This window comes from Euphorbia lathyris, chromosome 9 (assembly GCF_963576675.1).
Source record: "Euphorbia lathyris chromosome 9, ddEupLath1.1, whole genome shotgun sequence".
Taxonomy (NCBI): domain Eukaryota; kingdom Viridiplantae; phylum Streptophyta; class Magnoliopsida; order Malpighiales; family Euphorbiaceae; genus Euphorbia; species Euphorbia lathyris.
The window spans coordinates 36,747,140-36,765,662 of record NC_088918.1 but is presented as its reverse complement, the minus strand read 5'-3'; the positions used below and the strand labels follow the sequence as shown (position 1 = coordinate 36,765,662).

The 18,523-nt window shown below is 34.2% G+C and overlaps 1 protein-coding gene across 4 annotated transcripts; it reads left to right on the top strand.

The window, feature by feature from the left end:
* Positions 1 to 330: 330 nt before the first annotated feature.
* LOC136205993 (pentatricopeptide repeat-containing protein At1g63400-like) lies at positions 331 to 7,537 on the top strand. 4 transcript variants are annotated; one of them, XM_065996878.1, is made up of 7 exons: positions 331 to 646; positions 759 to 3,130; positions 3,893 to 4,058; positions 4,562 to 4,719; positions 4,847 to 4,956; positions 5,037 to 5,143; positions 7,301 to 7,537. In XM_065996878.1, the coding sequence occupies exon 2, from the start codon at positions 813 to 815 to the stop codon at positions 3,114 to 3,116; it is 2,304 nt and encodes a 767-aa protein (XP_065852950.1). In that variant the 5' UTR covers positions 331 to 646; positions 759 to 812; the 3' UTR covers positions 3,117 to 3,130; positions 3,893 to 4,058; positions 4,562 to 4,719; positions 4,847 to 4,956; positions 5,037 to 5,143; positions 7,301 to 7,537. The 4 variants fall into 4 exon arrangements, with proteins under 4 accessions (XP_065852950.1, XP_065852951.1, XP_065852952.1 ...); XM_065996879.1 differs by having other exon boundaries at positions 3,902 to 4,058; positions 4,847 to 5,143; XM_065996880.1 differs by lacking the exon at positions 4,847 to 4,956 and having other exon boundaries at positions 4,984 to 5,143.
* The last annotated feature ends 10,986 nt before the right edge of the window (positions 7,538 to 18,523 follow it).

Genomic DNA, 18,523 nt, shown 5'->3' with positions numbered 1-18,523 from the left:
ATTCCGGCGATTTTTTGAATTAGGGTACAGATCTCAAAACGAAGCCGAAATCAACAAAATAAAACCGTAAATCTTACCATTTTCTCTTTCCCTTTTACGGCCTCTTTCACGATCCATGATTTGGTTCACAAACGAGTCCGGATTTGATCGAAGAGTGTATAGGGTATTTGAGAGGTTTTGGTTTTTTTCGATTTTTGGGCAAAGGGTAGTTCGGTCAATTCCCGAGGTTAGAGGTAGGAAATTGTGGCTATACCTAGTAAATCACTTTTTTTAAAGATCCTTTTTCTAATCTATTAGTTTTAAAAAAAATGAACCCCTAATTTGGTTCACAACGGCGCAGTTATGTAAACTGAGATGGTTTTTTCAATTTTCCAGTGTTTTCTCAAACGCTGCCGCCTCAGTCTCTTCTCTTATTCGTTGGTGCTTCCTTCTTCGTCATCTTCTAACTGGTCTGTAATGATTTAATCAACACATTCATCTATCTATTTTCGTCCAATTTTACATGCTAATATCAACAAGACGGGAAGTGATTTCTAGCCCACCAACAAACAGTTCCCGTTCCCTAACTTCTCCGAATTCTATCATGGTTTTGAATGAATCAAACTGTGCTCATCTTCTGCAAGTCCAAACTCTGTCGAAAATTAAGGTTCTTTATGCTTTCCTGATTATTTTTCATGGTAATTGATATCAATTGCGCAATTGCATTTTTTTAATTGATCTCATTACTATTTTCACTTTGCAAACATGTCTTTGCTCAGGCTAAAGAGGCATTGGCTTGTTGAAACTTCATTGGCGGCGTAGTCTTTGGTATCATGCCATTTTTATTTTACTTGCAGAGTCGCTATCTGGGTATCAATCGGTTTTATTCTTATTGGGCAAAGTATGTTTTGAAATCAGCTTTACTTGCAAATTCATTTACTAAGAAATCCATTTTTGATTCGCACTATTCTGCTATCCCTGCATTGCTGTTGGAAGAACAAAGGGTTGATTATAGTCATGTCACTTGCAAAGATAAAAGTGAACCTATTAGTTCAAAAATGAATGGGTTATATCCAGTTGCTGTAACTGTATTCAAGACATTGAATTGGGAAATTACAACGGAGACAACTTTCATTAAAGCGGTTAAATGCTATGGATTTTCTCATTCGATTCATGCCTTCAAAATCATTATTCATGCATTTGCATCGGCGGGCTTGCAGATGGAAGTGCATCTCTTGCTTAGAGATATCATTTCTTATCAGAAGGAGGTTAATTTGGATGTTTTGGACTTGCTCTCATATTTGTTGGATTTGCCGCATAATGTACATACGAGAGTATACTGTTTAACAAGAATAGAGGTCTTGGCAAAGTCGTTGGCAGTTGTAGTCAATACACTTCTAAAAGTTCTTGCGGAGAATAAGATGCTTGAGAATGCATTAAATGCATTTTTTCTGGCTAAGGAACTTGGTCTTGACTTGAACATTCGTTCATGCAATTTTTTGCTCAAGTGTTTTCTGGAAGACGATCAATTTGAGTTCATCAGAACTTTGTTTGAAGTTTTGAAGGATTCTGGGCCTTCACCTAATGTATACACATACACTATTATGATAAATTATTATTGTAAGAAGCAGGATATAGATATTTTGCAAGCAACTGACATTTTGGAGGAAATAGAAAAGAATGGGTTAAAACCAACTGTTGTAACCTATGGTGCATATATTTATGGTCTTTGTAGACTTAGTGTTGAATTTGCTTTGGAATTTATCCAGAATCTTAGAACTAGGAACCTGCCTCTCAACAGTTATTGTTATAATGCCATCATTCATGGGCTTTGCCGACAAGGTGAGATGGTTGATGCTGCTTTGACTCTTTTGGAAGATATGAGGAGCCACGGAATATCTCCAGATGTTTATAGCTACAGCATTCTGATTGATGCATTCTGTAAGAAAGGGCAAATCGAAAAAGGTCTAAATTTGATTGAAGAAATGGCTGCTGACAATGTAAATCCATCCCTAGTGACCTATACCTCACTCTTTAGCGGTCTTTGTAAGAGTGGATTAATGGACTTCACTCTGGAAATTTTCCAGAATCTTGCAGCTAGGGGATACAATTATGATGTGAAATTTTACAATGTCTTGATCAATGGGTTTCTCTTGCAAGATAATGTGGAATCTGCCAGTGACCTTCTACAAGAGATGGGAAGATATAATGTGGATCCTAATACTTTCAGTTTTAACAAGGTGATTCACGGGTTCTGCAAAAGAGGGCTCTTAGAGAAAGCCTTGGAAGTTTTCAGTACAATGCTACAAACAGGTGTTCCACCAACTGTTTTCGCTTGCAATGTTATAATTGATGCGTTTTGTAGAGACCGACAGTATGGCGAAGCTTTAAAACTCATGAATAAAATGCAAGACTTAGGCGTTGCCCCTAACTCTTACACATATATTTCATTCATTAAGTGGCTGTGCAAGGAACACCAATCACAAAAAGCATGCGAGGTTCTTCCTATAATGCTTAAAAACAACGTTTTTCCTAGTGTTGCTCATTATAATACGCTAATAGATGGTTTTGCTAAACAATCATATCCGTCAAAAGCCTTGCTATGGTATACAAGAATGATAAAAGTTGGTCTATCACCAGACACATACACATATACGATTCTTATCAACATTTTCGCCAAAAATTGCAAATTGCATGAAGCATATGCCTTACTTATGGAGATGACCAAAAAGGATTTGGTTCCAGATGCTATTACTTACACAAGCATTATAGCTGGGTTTTGCAGAGTTGGAGATATGAAGAAAGCATGGGCATTATATGTTGAAATGTCAAGGCTGGGTCACTTGCCCAACGTTGTTACTTATACCTGTCTTATTGACGGCTTTTGCAAGTTAAACCGCATGGATATGGCCAACTTGTTGATGGATAAAATGAAGAAAAACAATGTCACACCTGATGTGGTGACATATACTGCTCTCATTTCTGGGTATCAAGGAAGTGGATATTTTGATAAAGCTCGTGATCTGTTCGATGAAATGAAGGAAAATGGCATATTGCCTGATTATACTGCCTATGCTACTCTAGGGCTGCGCCCTGTTGTGGTAACAGAAGATCAAATGATGGAGAGAATGATCTGAGAAGGACCCAAATGGTGAGCTACCCCTCATACGTGTTAAGATTTTATTTAGATAAACATTAAATTTTGAGTTACTACTGTGAGGTTGTCCCTGTTTTTTCTTTTGCATAAGTTGATAAATTTCTTAGAATTATTTTCTGATTAGCTTTGAATGTCATCCATCAGTATGATGCCTTCCTCTGTTCCTAGAAATATATGCTGCTATATATAAAATCTCTCTTTCTGTGTGTGTGAAATTTATTTTTGTTTGCTGACGTGTTAATAAGTTTGTCCTAGAGCTCTCTCTAATATGTTATTTTCCAGATTAAACAATTAACTCGACTTCTGTTTGGATAGTGCCATTGACTTCTAAACCCTTTTAATGGAAATGTTTTAGGGGCAGTATGTAACCGTTATGTACTTCTTGTAAAGGAAACCTATATTGTGTATATTAGTTGTATTGAACCAATGACATTTCCCATTTTATTTATGTTTGGATCCATCGTAATGATATTGGAATGCATCTTACCTTATTGTTATTTTCTTCCAAACTTCTTTTAAATAGCTTCCTAATTTTTGTACAAAGTGTTTTGAAATAATTGTTCTTGCCTTATCCATAATAATCAACAGTTATAACTGCACAGCGTGTTGCATACTTCCCATGAGTTATCGAGAATATAGTGTTGTCGGACTTACAGAATTTGGTTTCATTGTTCTTCTTAGGATATAACATCATAATTAATCATTAATTTTAGTCGATATTTACTGCATGAACTCAGCTTGATTTCCATTTTTCAGTTTATGCAGATCAGTCAACTCTTATCGTGTTTTCAGTCTGCTTGGAAAGCTATATCTTATTGTTAACCAAAAAACTTGATGCTTTGGTTGAAGCTCGCCCACCTGCCTGGGAGATGGACTAGTAGATGAGATAGCTACTCAACTGCCATTATGTTTTCCATTATAGGTAAGTTATATATGGAAACCAGACAAATATTATGTGAAGTGCTGATATGCAATGTTGTTTATAGTTATTTCGCATTATAACATTTAAGGTTGTAGATGTCTGTAAGGTTTTGCTTTTTTGGTGGTTAGAGATTCAACTCGAACTCTGGAAGATAGGGCTCCTTGGGGACCATTATACCAAATTTCAGTAGATCAAGTGGGAGGTTACTTTTCAATTTTCATAATCTTTTCAAACTCTTGAAAATTAACTGCAGACAAGAATCCATTTACTCTTCCTCAACTCTTTTTGTTTTCTTCGATTTTCTGAGTACTTCTTAAACTGTTAGAGAGGTCATTGCTTTTAAGCTCTAGGAGTATGTTTTTATTGTTACTGAATGAACTGAATGCAAGATTTTATAATTTATACTATGTCTGAAAAACAAAGCTTTTATACTTTGTGGTCCATTCTTTAGAAAATGGTGTAAAAGGGTCTTAATGTGATACTTACTTGTCCACTTTCTTCAGACCCGGATGTTTATGGAAATGGCTAGAGATGGACTATTATCATGGTTTTTCTTGGATATTAATGAACGCACTCAAATTCCGGTGAAGAGTACATTAGCAATTGGCGTTCTTGTTCCAGCCCTGATTTTTTCATGGTTGTTTCACAGTTGGCTGGTATGGTAAGTCATGTTCTGAACTAGAGATTTTCTTTATCAGAAAGAACACATCTCCTATGTTCTAGGGAACATAATCTTGTAAGTATTGAAATATAAGGTGCACTTTTTGTACTTTCCTTTCTGGGTACAGGTTAGTGTGGGTGCTCAACTTGCATTAGTGTTGTTGCAGTTTCAGTCTTAATACTCTTTCTTCAGGAAAAAAAAGAAGTCTTAATACTCGGATATGTTCCACCAGATGAGGTGCGACTTTTTCCACCTTCACTGCAGGTGTATCAATTAATTGTCAATAGGATACAGTTGTAATATTCAGGAGGTTGCAGGCAAAATTTTAAGGGTTCTGTCAATTCATGTGGAAGCAATCGAAGTTCACTCAACTAAGAAGGGACATCATTTGGCCATCCTCTTCTGCAGAAACACATTGCTTGAGGTACTAATCAGATGTCTTTCACTGTACAATCATTTCCCAATGCACGCATCCTCATGTTTGAACATGATATGGGGATGATTTAGCTGACTAAAATGGGCTCAGAGAAATAGTGGTTGGAAATTATTTAGCAATATATCCTCCCGCGCAACTAAAGTTGAATGTCTAAAAAACAAATTAGAATATTCAATAACTGAGCTTTGCAAATTGACTTCCACAAGGTTTTGTTGACTATGTGAACTAGAAATTATATAAAATAAGTCAAAAGTCCTATGGTCATTTAAGAACTCAATATTACAAGAGCTTGCCCCCAATACACCCTTGTGGTGGGACCCCTCCCGGACCCTCGCTTAGCAGGGACGCGTAGTGCACCGGGCCGCCCTTTTTTTTTAATTGTCCAATCATTACTTTTGTCAAACATTAGGTTATGTCAACATGTCTCGAGGTGTTGTAAGTATTGACTATTTTCTGTACAGATAATTATCCAGCCATTCTTTTTGCCAAATATTAGGTTATGTCAACATGTCTGCAGGTGTGATAAGTCTGAATTTTTTTTAAAATCTGGATACTCAAGACTTCTAGCAAGTTTGTAGACCAATTCCATATAACACTGATGTCATTATTTATTTTTCATTGAGTCTTTGGCCAGATTTACTATCATTTCTCTGCCTTCTTGCCAGCTTTGACCTTGCACATACTTAATTTTGACTAACCATTGTATGGGAAACAGCATCTATTAATTTTATTTGCTCTCCTCCATCCTAGTTTGGAATCCTCTTTGCTGAACTCTAGGACCTCTGTATAGGAATCTGAGAGGAGCAAATGTTTAAAGCTTTAATTGGTCCAAGTTGGCTTCTTACTCATGCTGAGGGGAAACTTCAGCGTGAAAGAAGTATTGTAGAGTAGAAGTTGAATTCAAATTCTTTTTGACAGACTTTCCTCTAAAGTCTAAACATAGTTGCATCAACCCAGGTACCTTGATAAGCCTAAGGATCACACTCAGAAATCATAAGTGAGCAAGGGAAAAGACATTTGCGTTTGCCCATGTATATGATAAAGGTAATAGAGAATTAAAAGGTCAGCTGTATAATCAAAAGATTATTCCTTGAGGGAGGTCTTCGTAGTTTGGAAAACAACTTTTAAGAACACATCCAACAAGTTCATTGGAGTGCATTCTTTGAAACAGGGTAGTAATAACAAAAAGAAAACTATATTGCACCAAAGAACCCTTGACCTTACAACTGAACGATGCTTCTGGTTAAACAATAGGAGATTCATATCTGGAAATTACAATGACTCAAAGCAAGAGGTTTGAGATCTAGCATGCATTTGCAACCTTTTAGCTGCCTTACTCCCTCTGACCAGCTGGGGAGTCTTGTACATTTTACTCAAAGATATGGATCGGTCAACCGGGAACCTCCCCTTGAGGGGATTTTGAGCACTCATAGTCAATTCAGGTAGGCCGCTCAAAGGGCTGCCTTCTCTCTTTAAGAATAAGAAAGCTCGCATCGTGGACTGTAAGAAATTGTTTTGAGAGGACTGTCTTTTTTTACAGGGTGACCTCCCACTAATATACAACACTTTGTGGATGACTTCCCACAAAAATTGTATTGAGAGAAAAGGACAACTTTGGACAACTTTGGACTGTCACACTGATATAAAATACTTTATGGGTGACCTCCCACTAAAGTGTACATCCGGAAAAAATGACCGGACAACCCTGGTCAACTTGACACATCACCAATTTTTAACTTCCCATAAGAAAAGTGAGACCCGCCTATATCTCCATCATTATTTTCTCTCTCCATTTTTTTAAACATCTCCTCTCTCTCTCTAACTCTTTGTTTCTCTCTCCATTTCTCTCTCTCTTTCTCGGAGAAGACCTGAGGTTGAGTATCAGGTTGGGACCCTGCAATAACAAACAATTGTGATGAGAAATGTTTGAATTGCAAAAACTGTGTACTGTCCAACAAATTTCCTCCCATATTCACAGTATGTCAAAGATTTGTTTCCCGTTTTACTGTTCAATTCTGTTCTATAATGCTAGTTTTGCATTTTTTTTTTCAAGTGCTATTTTTTAGGTTATTTTCCCTCATCTCAATTTTATTCGGTACTTGATTAATATTCTCCTTTTCATGATTCATTGTTTGTTTGATGCAGAAGCCCTCAATTGGCTGTTTGCGAAAGGATTACTTGGCTGGTTTATGGAAGTTGCATTGCTCAAATTAACTTTGCTAGACATCGTCGCATATGCTGGTCATACTTTCATAGGGATGTGTATAGCTATTCTCGGAAAGATCTTATTCAACTATTCTTACTACTTGTTGATGCCGTGGGTGTGCCTATGCATGGGAATTTTCTTGCTGAAGACATATGAAGAGAGTTCTGTTTGCAGAGGTGAGGAGTTATGATTCAAGCAAGCATCATTATCTCTTATTATTCATCACTTTGGCTCAGTTCCCGCTGTTCACATGGCTCAGTTTCCCTCGGAAGATGCCTAATTGACAAACTTTTAGCAATTAATCAAGACATCTAATTTCTGGAAGATTTCCTTGTAGACTATTTTCATCCAAAGCCATGATTAGAGAGAGAGAGAGAGAGAGAGAGAGAAAGGGAGAGTTGGAGAGAGAGGGAGGAGATCCTTAAAAAAATGGAGATAGAAAATAATGATGGAGATGAGGTTGAAGAAGATAGGCGGGTTCCACTTTTCTTAAGGGATGAGTTAAAAAAATTGGTGACATGGCAGTTGACCAGAGTTGACCAGTTATTTTTCCCGGCTATACACCCATAAAGTGGTGTATATTAGTGTGATAAATTGAAGTTTGTATGCTAAAGTGTGATATGGGTAAAGGTTGTACACCACGTATGTTAAGAAAAAAAAAAAATAATAATGGTACTGTATAATGATGAAAGAAAGAAAATAAAGAATATCTGAAGTTGATATGCTAAGGTTTTTTTCTTTTTAAATTTGAAGAATATGTCCTACCTTGTGGTTTTTACTTTCACGCATTTTGTTTTCTGGTTCTGGGCTATTTTGTTATGCTTGTAGCTTATAAATACTTGTAGTGTAATCTTTTACTATTTAGGCCTCTTCCCCAACTTCAAAGTTGATGCTAAGTGATCATTTCTTGCCTTTTTGTCAACTTCACAGAACAAATCAACAAAAGAGATGTAAAATTGCAGCTTGGAGTAGAACTGTCATTGCAAAGGGGTTCTTGTGCTTGCATTTTGCAGCTTTGCTTAAAATACTTCCCAGGTTTTGTCATTTCTTCCAAACCCTTCCACTTGCACAATTGACGGATTATCACTTAGTTGTTTGACCATGCTGTAACTTGGCCTAACTCCACCTCAAAAGGTACCTTAAAGGGGAGGCTTGCCTGACATGTATGAGTAGCCTTATGGTTCACTAATTAAGCAATGTGGGATACGTAACAAACCACATGGATCTTTTTTCTCCATGCTTTAGCTTAGGGCCAAGCTTTGAATGAGCTAGTAGGTTATTTAACCACTACGACATAATCTTTACATGACCTCTCCTTTTCCTCACTTCCACCAGAAATCACTTCTATTTGAAACCAATTTGTGCGTAATCTCTGCTACCTCTTTAGTTGCTGTCCCCTACTTGCTCACTGCACTTACTACCACAAGAAAGTCACCCCTATCTCTAAGGGGCATCCGAAAAGATTGGAGGTAGGGTTGGCTTAAAGCTCGGCCTTTGCTAGAACTTAGCGTTGACACACACAGTAAAACTTTGACTTGGGGTTGTGGTCAGACCACTGTGAAAATATAATGCTCTCATCTGCATGGAGATAGATCTCTTAAAGCCTAAGCCAAATAGGATCTGGCTGGGAATGGGTGCTGGTGCAGGAGGAAAATGGCAGAAAATTATCTACGAGAGAGTTCCCAAGTTATGTTCCCATATGCATTTGTCTTCTACAAGTTTAATTATTTCTAATCTGATTTTTCTCAGAATAATCTTTCTTAACATTGATGTTGTTAACTTGTTGATTTGAATTAGTCATCTTTCTGAAATGAGTAAATGCTTCATTTTACTTTCGTCTAGCCTGAAATTTAAGAATGCATCTTCATAAATCCCAACACCCTTGAAATTCTATGGTTTCCTCATTTATAACTGAAGTTGTTCTCCTTAATATTCCAGTTATTCATACTTTTGCGCTGGCATATCCATATGAGGAAAAACATATAAATTATAGGAGAAAACAATTCATTTGCTGAGAACATCTCTTGCATTAGGGTACACACTAAGCTTATACAATGTTGAGGAGATAACGTCAAGTTACATCAAATTAATGTTGACATCTGAAATTGGTTCACGTAACAAAATTGAGAGAGAGAGAGAGTGAGATAGAGTAGCTTTGGGGAAAAGTAAATGAAGTTGGTGGCTACATAAAAGCAATACAAGAAATTAAGACATGATTTCTTAGTCGTTTGATTGCCACTTGGTAAAACTGTAAAAGCCTTGTTTTTGAGTTACCACTTAACTTACCAGAGAGATGGTGATCAATATGGACTTAGACTTAAAGCATTTGATGTACCAAATGACCCTTTTAATCTCTTTTCAAAATGTTCCATTTTCTTTTTAGTTAATCCGGGGTAAGTAGCATTCTCCTATGAGCTCAAACTCATCCAACCATGTTGATTTCTGCTTCTGATATCATTCATTAAAAATAGGGTTAATTATAAATAACTATCTTGTGGTTTGGCCGATTTGCGATGTGGTATTTGTGGTATTTTTTTTTTGCAAACACAACCCTATGGTTGCAAAATTTTACATGTTTTTTTTACTTTGCCAAATTTGGCCGATAACGACTTCGAAATGAAAATTTTCAAGAATTAAATTTGTTTGGTATCATATTTACTATGGAACCATATTCTTAATTTTTCAAAATCATCGTTTTTGAAGTTTTCTCTCTCTAAACATTATCTTTCTCTCTCATAAAAAACAACACTTAAATGACCTTAAACCTAAAAAGTTGAAGAATTAAAGTTGCTTAAAATATCATTTAGCTCTTGAATTTTTTTATTTCGAAGTCATTATCGGTCAAATTTGGCAAAGTAAAAAAAACATGTAAAATTTTGCAACCATAGGGTTGTGTTTGCAAAAACAAATATCACAGGTACCACATCGTAAATCGGCCAAACCATAGGGTAGTTATTTGTAATTAACCCTTAAAAATACCCTTATCTTAAACTGTTTTCTCGGTAATGAATCTTGTCATCCACACTTTACATGTGAATCATTTTTAACACTCATTAGTAACAAATCATAAACATATGATTAGACGTAAAAAGAATTAAATAAAAAATTAAAAGATATCATGTCTATTGTACGAGTTGGACAAAAAAATTCAAAATATTTCGCGGACTTTATAAGTATTAATCTCCAAGTCTATTATTAAATTACAAAATATGAAATCTTTTTTTTAAACGAATTTATATACAATTGGTGCAGAATAAGGAACAAAATAACTGTGTTTCATAATAATGTGTGAAATTGGTCCAACTTACCAACATTAGGGGTAAAGTTGCTTTTGGCCGCCAATATTAAGTGTAAAATTGTTCCATTTTAAATGTTAAAAGGTAAATTACTACTATCTGTAAACATTAAAAGTATTTTTCACACCTTATTTCTTCATCAATTAATGTGCAGGATTGTGTCTCATGATGGATAGTAGTTGTAGGAGAATTTCATTTTGTAGATTGAAGAGCACTTTTACGCCAGATGAGAGAGATTTATTGCATTTCGTCCGATGGCCCAATGTGATGTGGTTACTTCAATGCTTATGAGTGTTTGGCCCGTTTATTTTATCTACTATTTGTTGTTAGTCTTTGTTGTTTGTTGTTGGAAAGAACTGTTTTTTCAAAAAGCAGGGATTCCCTGTTTTTGTAAAATGTTACTTTTCAGATGTAAAAAGCAAACAGAAGGTTACTAACTAAACACAAACTCTCCATTTCAAATAAAAAGTCAAACATGATTATGAAAAGTAGCAACTAAACCCTTTTAATTGCAAACTTTTTGCCGTCTTTACTTTACAAAATTAGAACTTTATATACATATTTAATGGAGTTTTTCAGGAATCAATGGGTGTTCAAATCCCCGACCTAAATCTGTCTCTCTTTGCTTCCATCTCTTATCGCCCCCAATCATCCAATTTAACACATTAGTTCTTCGGTTGGACCAATTCCAATGGGCACCCCAATTTAAGGTTGAATTCTTCTTCAAAAGCATATTGTATTTAAGGTTGAATTCTTCTTCAAAAGCATATTGTATAATATTTGATTGTAATATTCATAATAAATTAAGTTATTAATGTTCTTTTAAAATTAATATGGATTCATGAAATTGTAGCGTTATGTGTTCCGTATGACATTTAGTCCCACCGGAAAACCTCACATGTAATTTTTGAAGTAGCATTAATTTTTTTTTTCTTTTCACACGATCTAATTCCCTGACATTTAGGTCATGGCTCCACTACTGATTCTTAAGACTTTTTTTTTTATCCAACAATGTCCTCATATTCACTTAGGATAAATTTCAGCCCTATTAGTGAAGATTCGAGATAGAGAGCAACGACCTACATGTAATTCCTATACTTAGGGGAATTTTATATGGGCGTCTCCAGTAGTTTGGAGGTCCTAGGCAGTTTTTGTATTTTTTTTACTTGTGTATAAAAAAAAATTATGTCATGCATCTAAAATTTAATAAATCAATTAGTTTTTCATTCAAATTGATTAAATATAATTAATGAGAATATTTCAGAAAGGGAAATGTTATAAAATAATAATTTAGTTGCAAATGATAAGATTTTGGATACTATAAGAGATAAATATGATTTTATTCCTTAAATATTTTTTTTTGAAACATATTACTTGAATATTTAATTGATTATATTTTGATATAACATCTATTTGGCTTTGCAAACTAAAGTTTCAAAATCAATTTAAACTATCAAAATCATCAATTAGGCTTTTGAATTAAGCAAAAATCATCAATTGACTCCACATCCTAAGTAAAAATTATTAATTGAGGTTTAATTGAAATTCATTGGTTAAACAGTTTTGGACCCTCTTTTTCAAATCTATTTTGAACCAACAAAATGATTATTAGAGTTCATATCGAATAGTCACAATTCGTGATTTTAGGATAGGATTGTGACTCAATTAATAATTTTTGCTTAGTTTAAGGATTTGATTGGTGATTTTGATAGTTTAAAGACTTAATTGACTTTAAAGCTTTAGTTTGAAGGTCCAAATGGATATTATACTATTAATTTTGTAAGTCTAGTTTAGTACCTAATAATAATAGGAGTTTGAGTTATTATTTATTATTATTTCTTTTTAATAAGTGGATAATATGGAAAAATAAAAGTAATTTAGTCCCACACAAAACAGGTGAGCCAAAATAGGAAAAGATAAAAACAGGTAAAAAGAAAGAAGGGTAAATTTCAAATAAAACCCATGTGGTTTCACTAATTTTCAAATAAAGAACTGTGGTTTACTTTTTATCAAAACGAGGATTGAGGTTTCGCACTTTTAATAATGCTATTAAAACTATCTTTAACGACCTGAAAATGAAAATTTTCAAGAATTAAAGTTGTTCAATGTCATATTTTCTATGAAACTACATTTTCGATTTTAGAAAATCATATTTTTTGGAACTTTCTCTCTCTAAACATAACTTTCTCTCTCTTTACCAAACATCATCTAAATAATCTCGAAATAAAAAAGTTAAAGAATTAAAGTTGCTTAGAATATTAGTAGTTCTTAAAATATGTCATTTTTGAAGTCGTCAAATGTGATTTTAATATTATCAATCGAAAAAGTCCTTATTTTGCTAAAGTTTAAAACCCCAGTCCTCGTTTTGACAAAAAGTAAACCACAGTCCTTTATCTGAAAATTAGTGAAACCACAGGGGTTTTATTTGAAATTTACCCAAAAAAGAAAGATAAAACAAGTAACAATAAAAACCTATACTAAAAGAAGACGAAAGTCAGTGAATTAGAATTACAATATTTTTAAGGGTAAATTTCAAATAAAACCCATGTGGTTTCACTAATTTTCAGATAAAGGACTGTGGTTTACTTTTTGTCAAAACGAGGATTGAGGTTTCACACTTGGATTAATGCTATTAAAACCATCTTTAACGATCTGAAAATGAAAATTTTCAAAAATTAAAGTTGTTCAATGTCATATTTTTTATGGAACTACATTTTCGATTTTCAAAAATCATCTTTTTTAGAACTTTCTCTCTCTAAACATTAACTTTCTCTCTCTTTACCAAACATCATCTAAATAATTTTAAAATAAAAAAGTTGAAGAATTAAAGTTGTTTAGAATATTAGTAGTTCTTAAAATATATCATTTTTGAAGTCGTCCCATGGAACGGGTGGTTCATGCGTTCGGCCCATGGAACCACAGTCCTTATTTTGCTAAAGTTAAAAACCTCAATCATTGTTTTGACAAAAAGTAAACCACAATCCTTTATCTGAAAATTAGTAAAACCACAAGGGTTTTATTTGAAATTTACCCTATTTTTAATTAGAAACATGGAAAGCAGGAAGTGGGTTTAATCTCTATTCACTAAAAAAGATATCTCTGAAATGAGGCCCTAGGCGCCGGCCTAGGGAAACTCCCCCTAGAGCCGGCCCAATGCTTTACTCTAAATAAAATAAAGGGAAAATTACACAGAAATTCATATTTTAAAAACTATTTACAATTATGAAAATCGTTTTTATGTATTTTATCATTATATGATTTTAAATTTTAAAATATCAGAATATCATAATTTTATTTCTATTTTTGTCAAATTTTCAGTTATTCAGTTGCAGGAAATAAAAACAGTTTTAAAAAACCCACCAAATATGACATTTAAATAAATTTGTTTGACATTTAAATAAATTTGTTTAAGAGTCTGACACGGTTATAAATAATTTGTTACTTATGATCATTGTGTAATTTACCCTAAAATAAACCGAGGCTAAGTTTTTCATTTGTTTATGAGAACATATTTTGTAAGACTTTTTACGGGATAAATGTCCCTCATGTCTAGGTACAGAAACGACCATATGTCCACATGTTTATATAAACCACATCCTTTTCAATGCCAATTCGAGTTGATTTTTTCATAAGACTAAGTTGGTAGAAGTTATTTTCAAGCCACTAATGGAGACATATTTGGTATAAACTGGCCAGTGAGAGAACAAAAATTCGAGCCACTAATGGAGGAAGAGTTGTTCGAACTCAAGAAAGAAAGAGTCGAAGAGGAGGCAATTCCTTAAGTGTCTTAAGGTTCATGATGAAAACATGATGATGATGATGAAGATGAAAGGAGAAAACTAAGTTTCATTTACTGAAGTTGTGATTACAATATAGTTGATGATGGTATTTATACAAAAGTTACATAGACTTGACAGCTGGCTTTCTACAACTTCTAGATCTAACAGAATTGTAGAATTCCCACCAAGCTAAGTAAATTTGTTTGGCTGAAGATGTTGACAGTTGTAGCTTCTGGAAGCTTCAGTTTGTTGTATTATCTTTCTTCAACATGCCTCCCTCAAGCTGAAGCTTAGTAGAATCACTTCTCCCTTGTATTGAATCGATTGTAACCATACCCATCTTAATCATGGAAGGCATCATAACATTTTGACTGAGTACCTTAGTGAAGATATCCGCCAACTGATTATGCGAATACACATGAGGAGTATATAACATAAGAAAATATATAATTTTGCTTCAATATTTTTTTTTATCGGAAGCAATTTTGGGTATGAATAATATTTTCATTTATGAGTTCCGTTACATAAGTCCTCCATATTGCTTCAGGTTTTAAACATTGAGAATAATTTTATATAACTTTTCACACTAAAGATATATTTGCTACTTGTCAGAAATATTAGGAGGTATATTTGGATTTTTTTATTAAACCGATGTAGATGATAGAAAAACTTAAATAATTTTTTCTTGAGTTTTTAAATTTTTTTAGGCCAAACCCCTCCCCAGCCCTCTGAAGTTGACACATTTTGTCACTTTACCACATGAACTTAGTATCCAACCATTTACCCATCTTAACTCCACAAATGGCATACATTTGACCCATTTTTACAAGAGATCCGGACAAATAAAAAAAGGCATGATAAGCATCCGTCAAAATTCTATGCCACATGTCGAATTTGCTTGCCATGTCATCCAAATAGTTTGTAAAGTTAAAATTGCCCTCATTTTCCTCCAAATTGTTTTCTTCCTTCTTCTGCAAAAGCGGACGATTTCTTCTTTTCATTGCAGCTGCTGATTCTCAAAACCACATACACTCACTCAATGTCCATTATCTAAACCAGAAAATTTTCACTAATTTTCACGCACTCAACTCAAGAAGGAAAAACGCATTGTAGATTTGACATTTCTAGGGTTTCGAAATCATGAAGAAGGACGAACAAATTGAAGCTTGATTTCAGAGGAAGAATGAACGAATTGTAGTTGAGGTAAGTGTTCTATTTGAGTTCTATATAATGTATTAGGGTGTTAGATATTGTTACTCTATATATTGTTGATTTTGAGGGTATTTAGTTATATTGTTAATTTTAAGGTAAATGTCACCTGAATGAATAAAGTAACTATGAATAATTTGTCACTTTTCATTTGTTTATTGATTTCTTTTGGTGTGAATTGTCTTTTCTGTCTTATTAATTCTTGTATTTATTTGGCTGTTTTCAGCTTTTACAATGGGTATTATCACCATTCGATTTAGTCATGGTGCGAGGGTAGTGAATCAAGAAGGTGAACTTATTTATGTTGGGGGTACTTTTAAGGAAACTAGTAATGTAGATGGTGAAAATTTATGTAGATTGGATTTGTTATGGATTAGTAAGGAGCTTGGTTATGAATAATGTGGTACCGTTTATTTAATAAGAATTTCACATATCAGTTGATAACAATAAACAATGATATTAATGTGTTGGATATGGTAAGTGGTAAGGAGAAAAATGAAATTGTGATGGTATTCAAGAGTGTATATGAGGTTAGAGAAGCTTTGGGTAAATATTCTGTAAAAAGAGGTGCAAAATTGAAGCTTAGACCTAATGATTGGTATAGGATTAAGGCTAAATGTCATGGAGGAGATTGTCCTTGGGAATTGTTTGACAGTTTGGACACAAAAATAAAGAATTTCTTAGTGAAGACTTATCATCCTCAACACACTTGTTGTAGGGCTAATAAAAACAAGCGTTGTGACTATAAGTTTATAGCAAATTACTTTAGTGATAAAATTATAAATACTCCAAACATTGAAAATCGTAAGAATTGGTGAAGCAGAAACTTGAAGTGTATGTTGGGAAGGCTCTTTGCAGTAGAGCTAAGTACATTGGTATAAAGTAGTTCATGGGATAAAGAAGAATATAGTAGGTTATATGATTATGGAGATGAGATATTGAGGTCTAATCATGGTTCAACCTGTGTGGTTCATGTTGATACGAAAAATATACCTCCTAAACACATGTTTAGAGGGTTTTATGTATGTTTCAAAGCTATGAAGGAAGGGTTCAAAGAAGGCCACATAAGATGTATATGCATGGATGGTTGTTTTCTTAAAGGCTCTATAAAAGGCAACTCTTGTTTGCAATTTGTAAAGATGGAAAGTCTCAAATGTATCATATATCATGGGCAGTCGTTGATGGGTGTGAGACAAAAGAAACATGGAAGTGGTTTCTCAAGCTTATTCAAGAAGACTTGGAGCTGGGAGAAGGAGCAGGATTCACACTAATTTCTAACATGCAGAAGATATGTACTTGTATTCTATCCTTTGTGAATGTTAGTTAGTTAGCTAGTTAAGTTATTTTGAGTAACTGTTTATGTTATATTGAGTAAATGTTTAGTTAGTTAAGTTATTTTGAGTAACCATTTCATTGAATTGTGCATTATGTATTTGCTATTTATTATGTTTATTAGGGTTTGATTCCAGCAATAAATGAAGTGTTTCCTAAGGCTGAACATAGGATGTGTGCTAGACGTGTAATGTTTAATTGGGGTAAGGAGTGGAGAGGAATTGAGAGGAGAGCTTACTTTTCAAAGATTTGTAAGTCTACTTATGAGGCTGAGTTAAGAGACAATATTGCTGGACTTTTTAAGTTAGGTGGGAAACAAATTGTAACTGCTTTGTTGAATTACAATAAGTTGAAATGGTGTAGAGTTTATTTCCGCATGGATAACAACATCTGTGAAACTCTCAATGGGTGGATTATATGTGTTAGGTATAAGACTATAATTTCCATGAGGAAATTAGAATCCAATGCATGAATAGACATGTAGAATTGGGGGTGTTTCTGAATAAGAAATGAAAAAATGACATATCTCTAATGGCCTTTTAAGGTTTGACAGAATCTCAAGTGGTTCAATAAGGTGTAAAATTGAGTGGAATGGGGAGTCTGGATTTGAGGTGGTTGATTGTAAATATAAGCATGTAGTTGATTTGAAAATAGAGACATGCTCATGTAGATCTTGGGCTTGAAAGGCATTCCATGCCCCCAATACCATTGCTGCCATGCATAAAGTAAATCTAGATCCCGTCAATTAGAGTATGGGAGGGAAAAATATACTAAGATATAAGGACGTTTCATTCAACCAGTGTTTAGTATGGATATGTGGCCAGAAAGTAGGGGTGGGCACGATTCGGTTAACCGGTCCATTAGGTTATTTTACTAACCGAACCGATTCTATCGGTTTTTAATCTATTCAAACCGAAACCGGTCCATTATTATCGGTTAACCGCTAATACGGTTAACCAATAATTTCGGTTAAATTTTTCGGTTAACGGTTTTTAACCATCTTTTCATTATTCTCGATGGTTAACCAAAAGCAACGGTTAACCATGATTTTAATCAAAACCCAAAATCTAAAATGAAGTTTTAGACAAAAACCATTATCAAAATTAAAATCAAACCTAGAATCCTGGAAAACAAAATTTTAGGTTCCAGTTACACCATACAAATCAACCAATACCAATCAATCCATGAAATTAGTCTATAAGAAATTGTGGGTTCCAATGAAAATCAACCCATACGAAATGAGGCAAAACCCTCTTCATAGGCATTCTTTAACTTTGATCAAGGGAAGAAACCAAGATCAACATTTACTGACTTCGATCATTGAGAAAAAAAAGGATGCGGAGCTTCCTGTGCCGTCGGAGACGAGGCTATTGACCTTCGGAGTTTGTGGATCTGAAGTTCGTGCGACGAACCGTTGAAGAATCTGGATGTGTTAGGCGGAGGTTGTGACTGTGAGCAAAAGGAAGAGAAATGGTTGAAAGAAAGAAGCAGACTAGCATAGAAAGGAAATAGGTGGCTGCGGAAAGGAAGAGATGGGAATTAGGGT

Bases quoted from the DNA above. Each gene is read 5' to 3' on its own strand.
- LOC136205993 (XM_065996879.1), top strand. From the start codon at position 813: ATGCCATTTTTATTTTACTTGCAGAGTCGCTATCTGGGTATCAATCGG.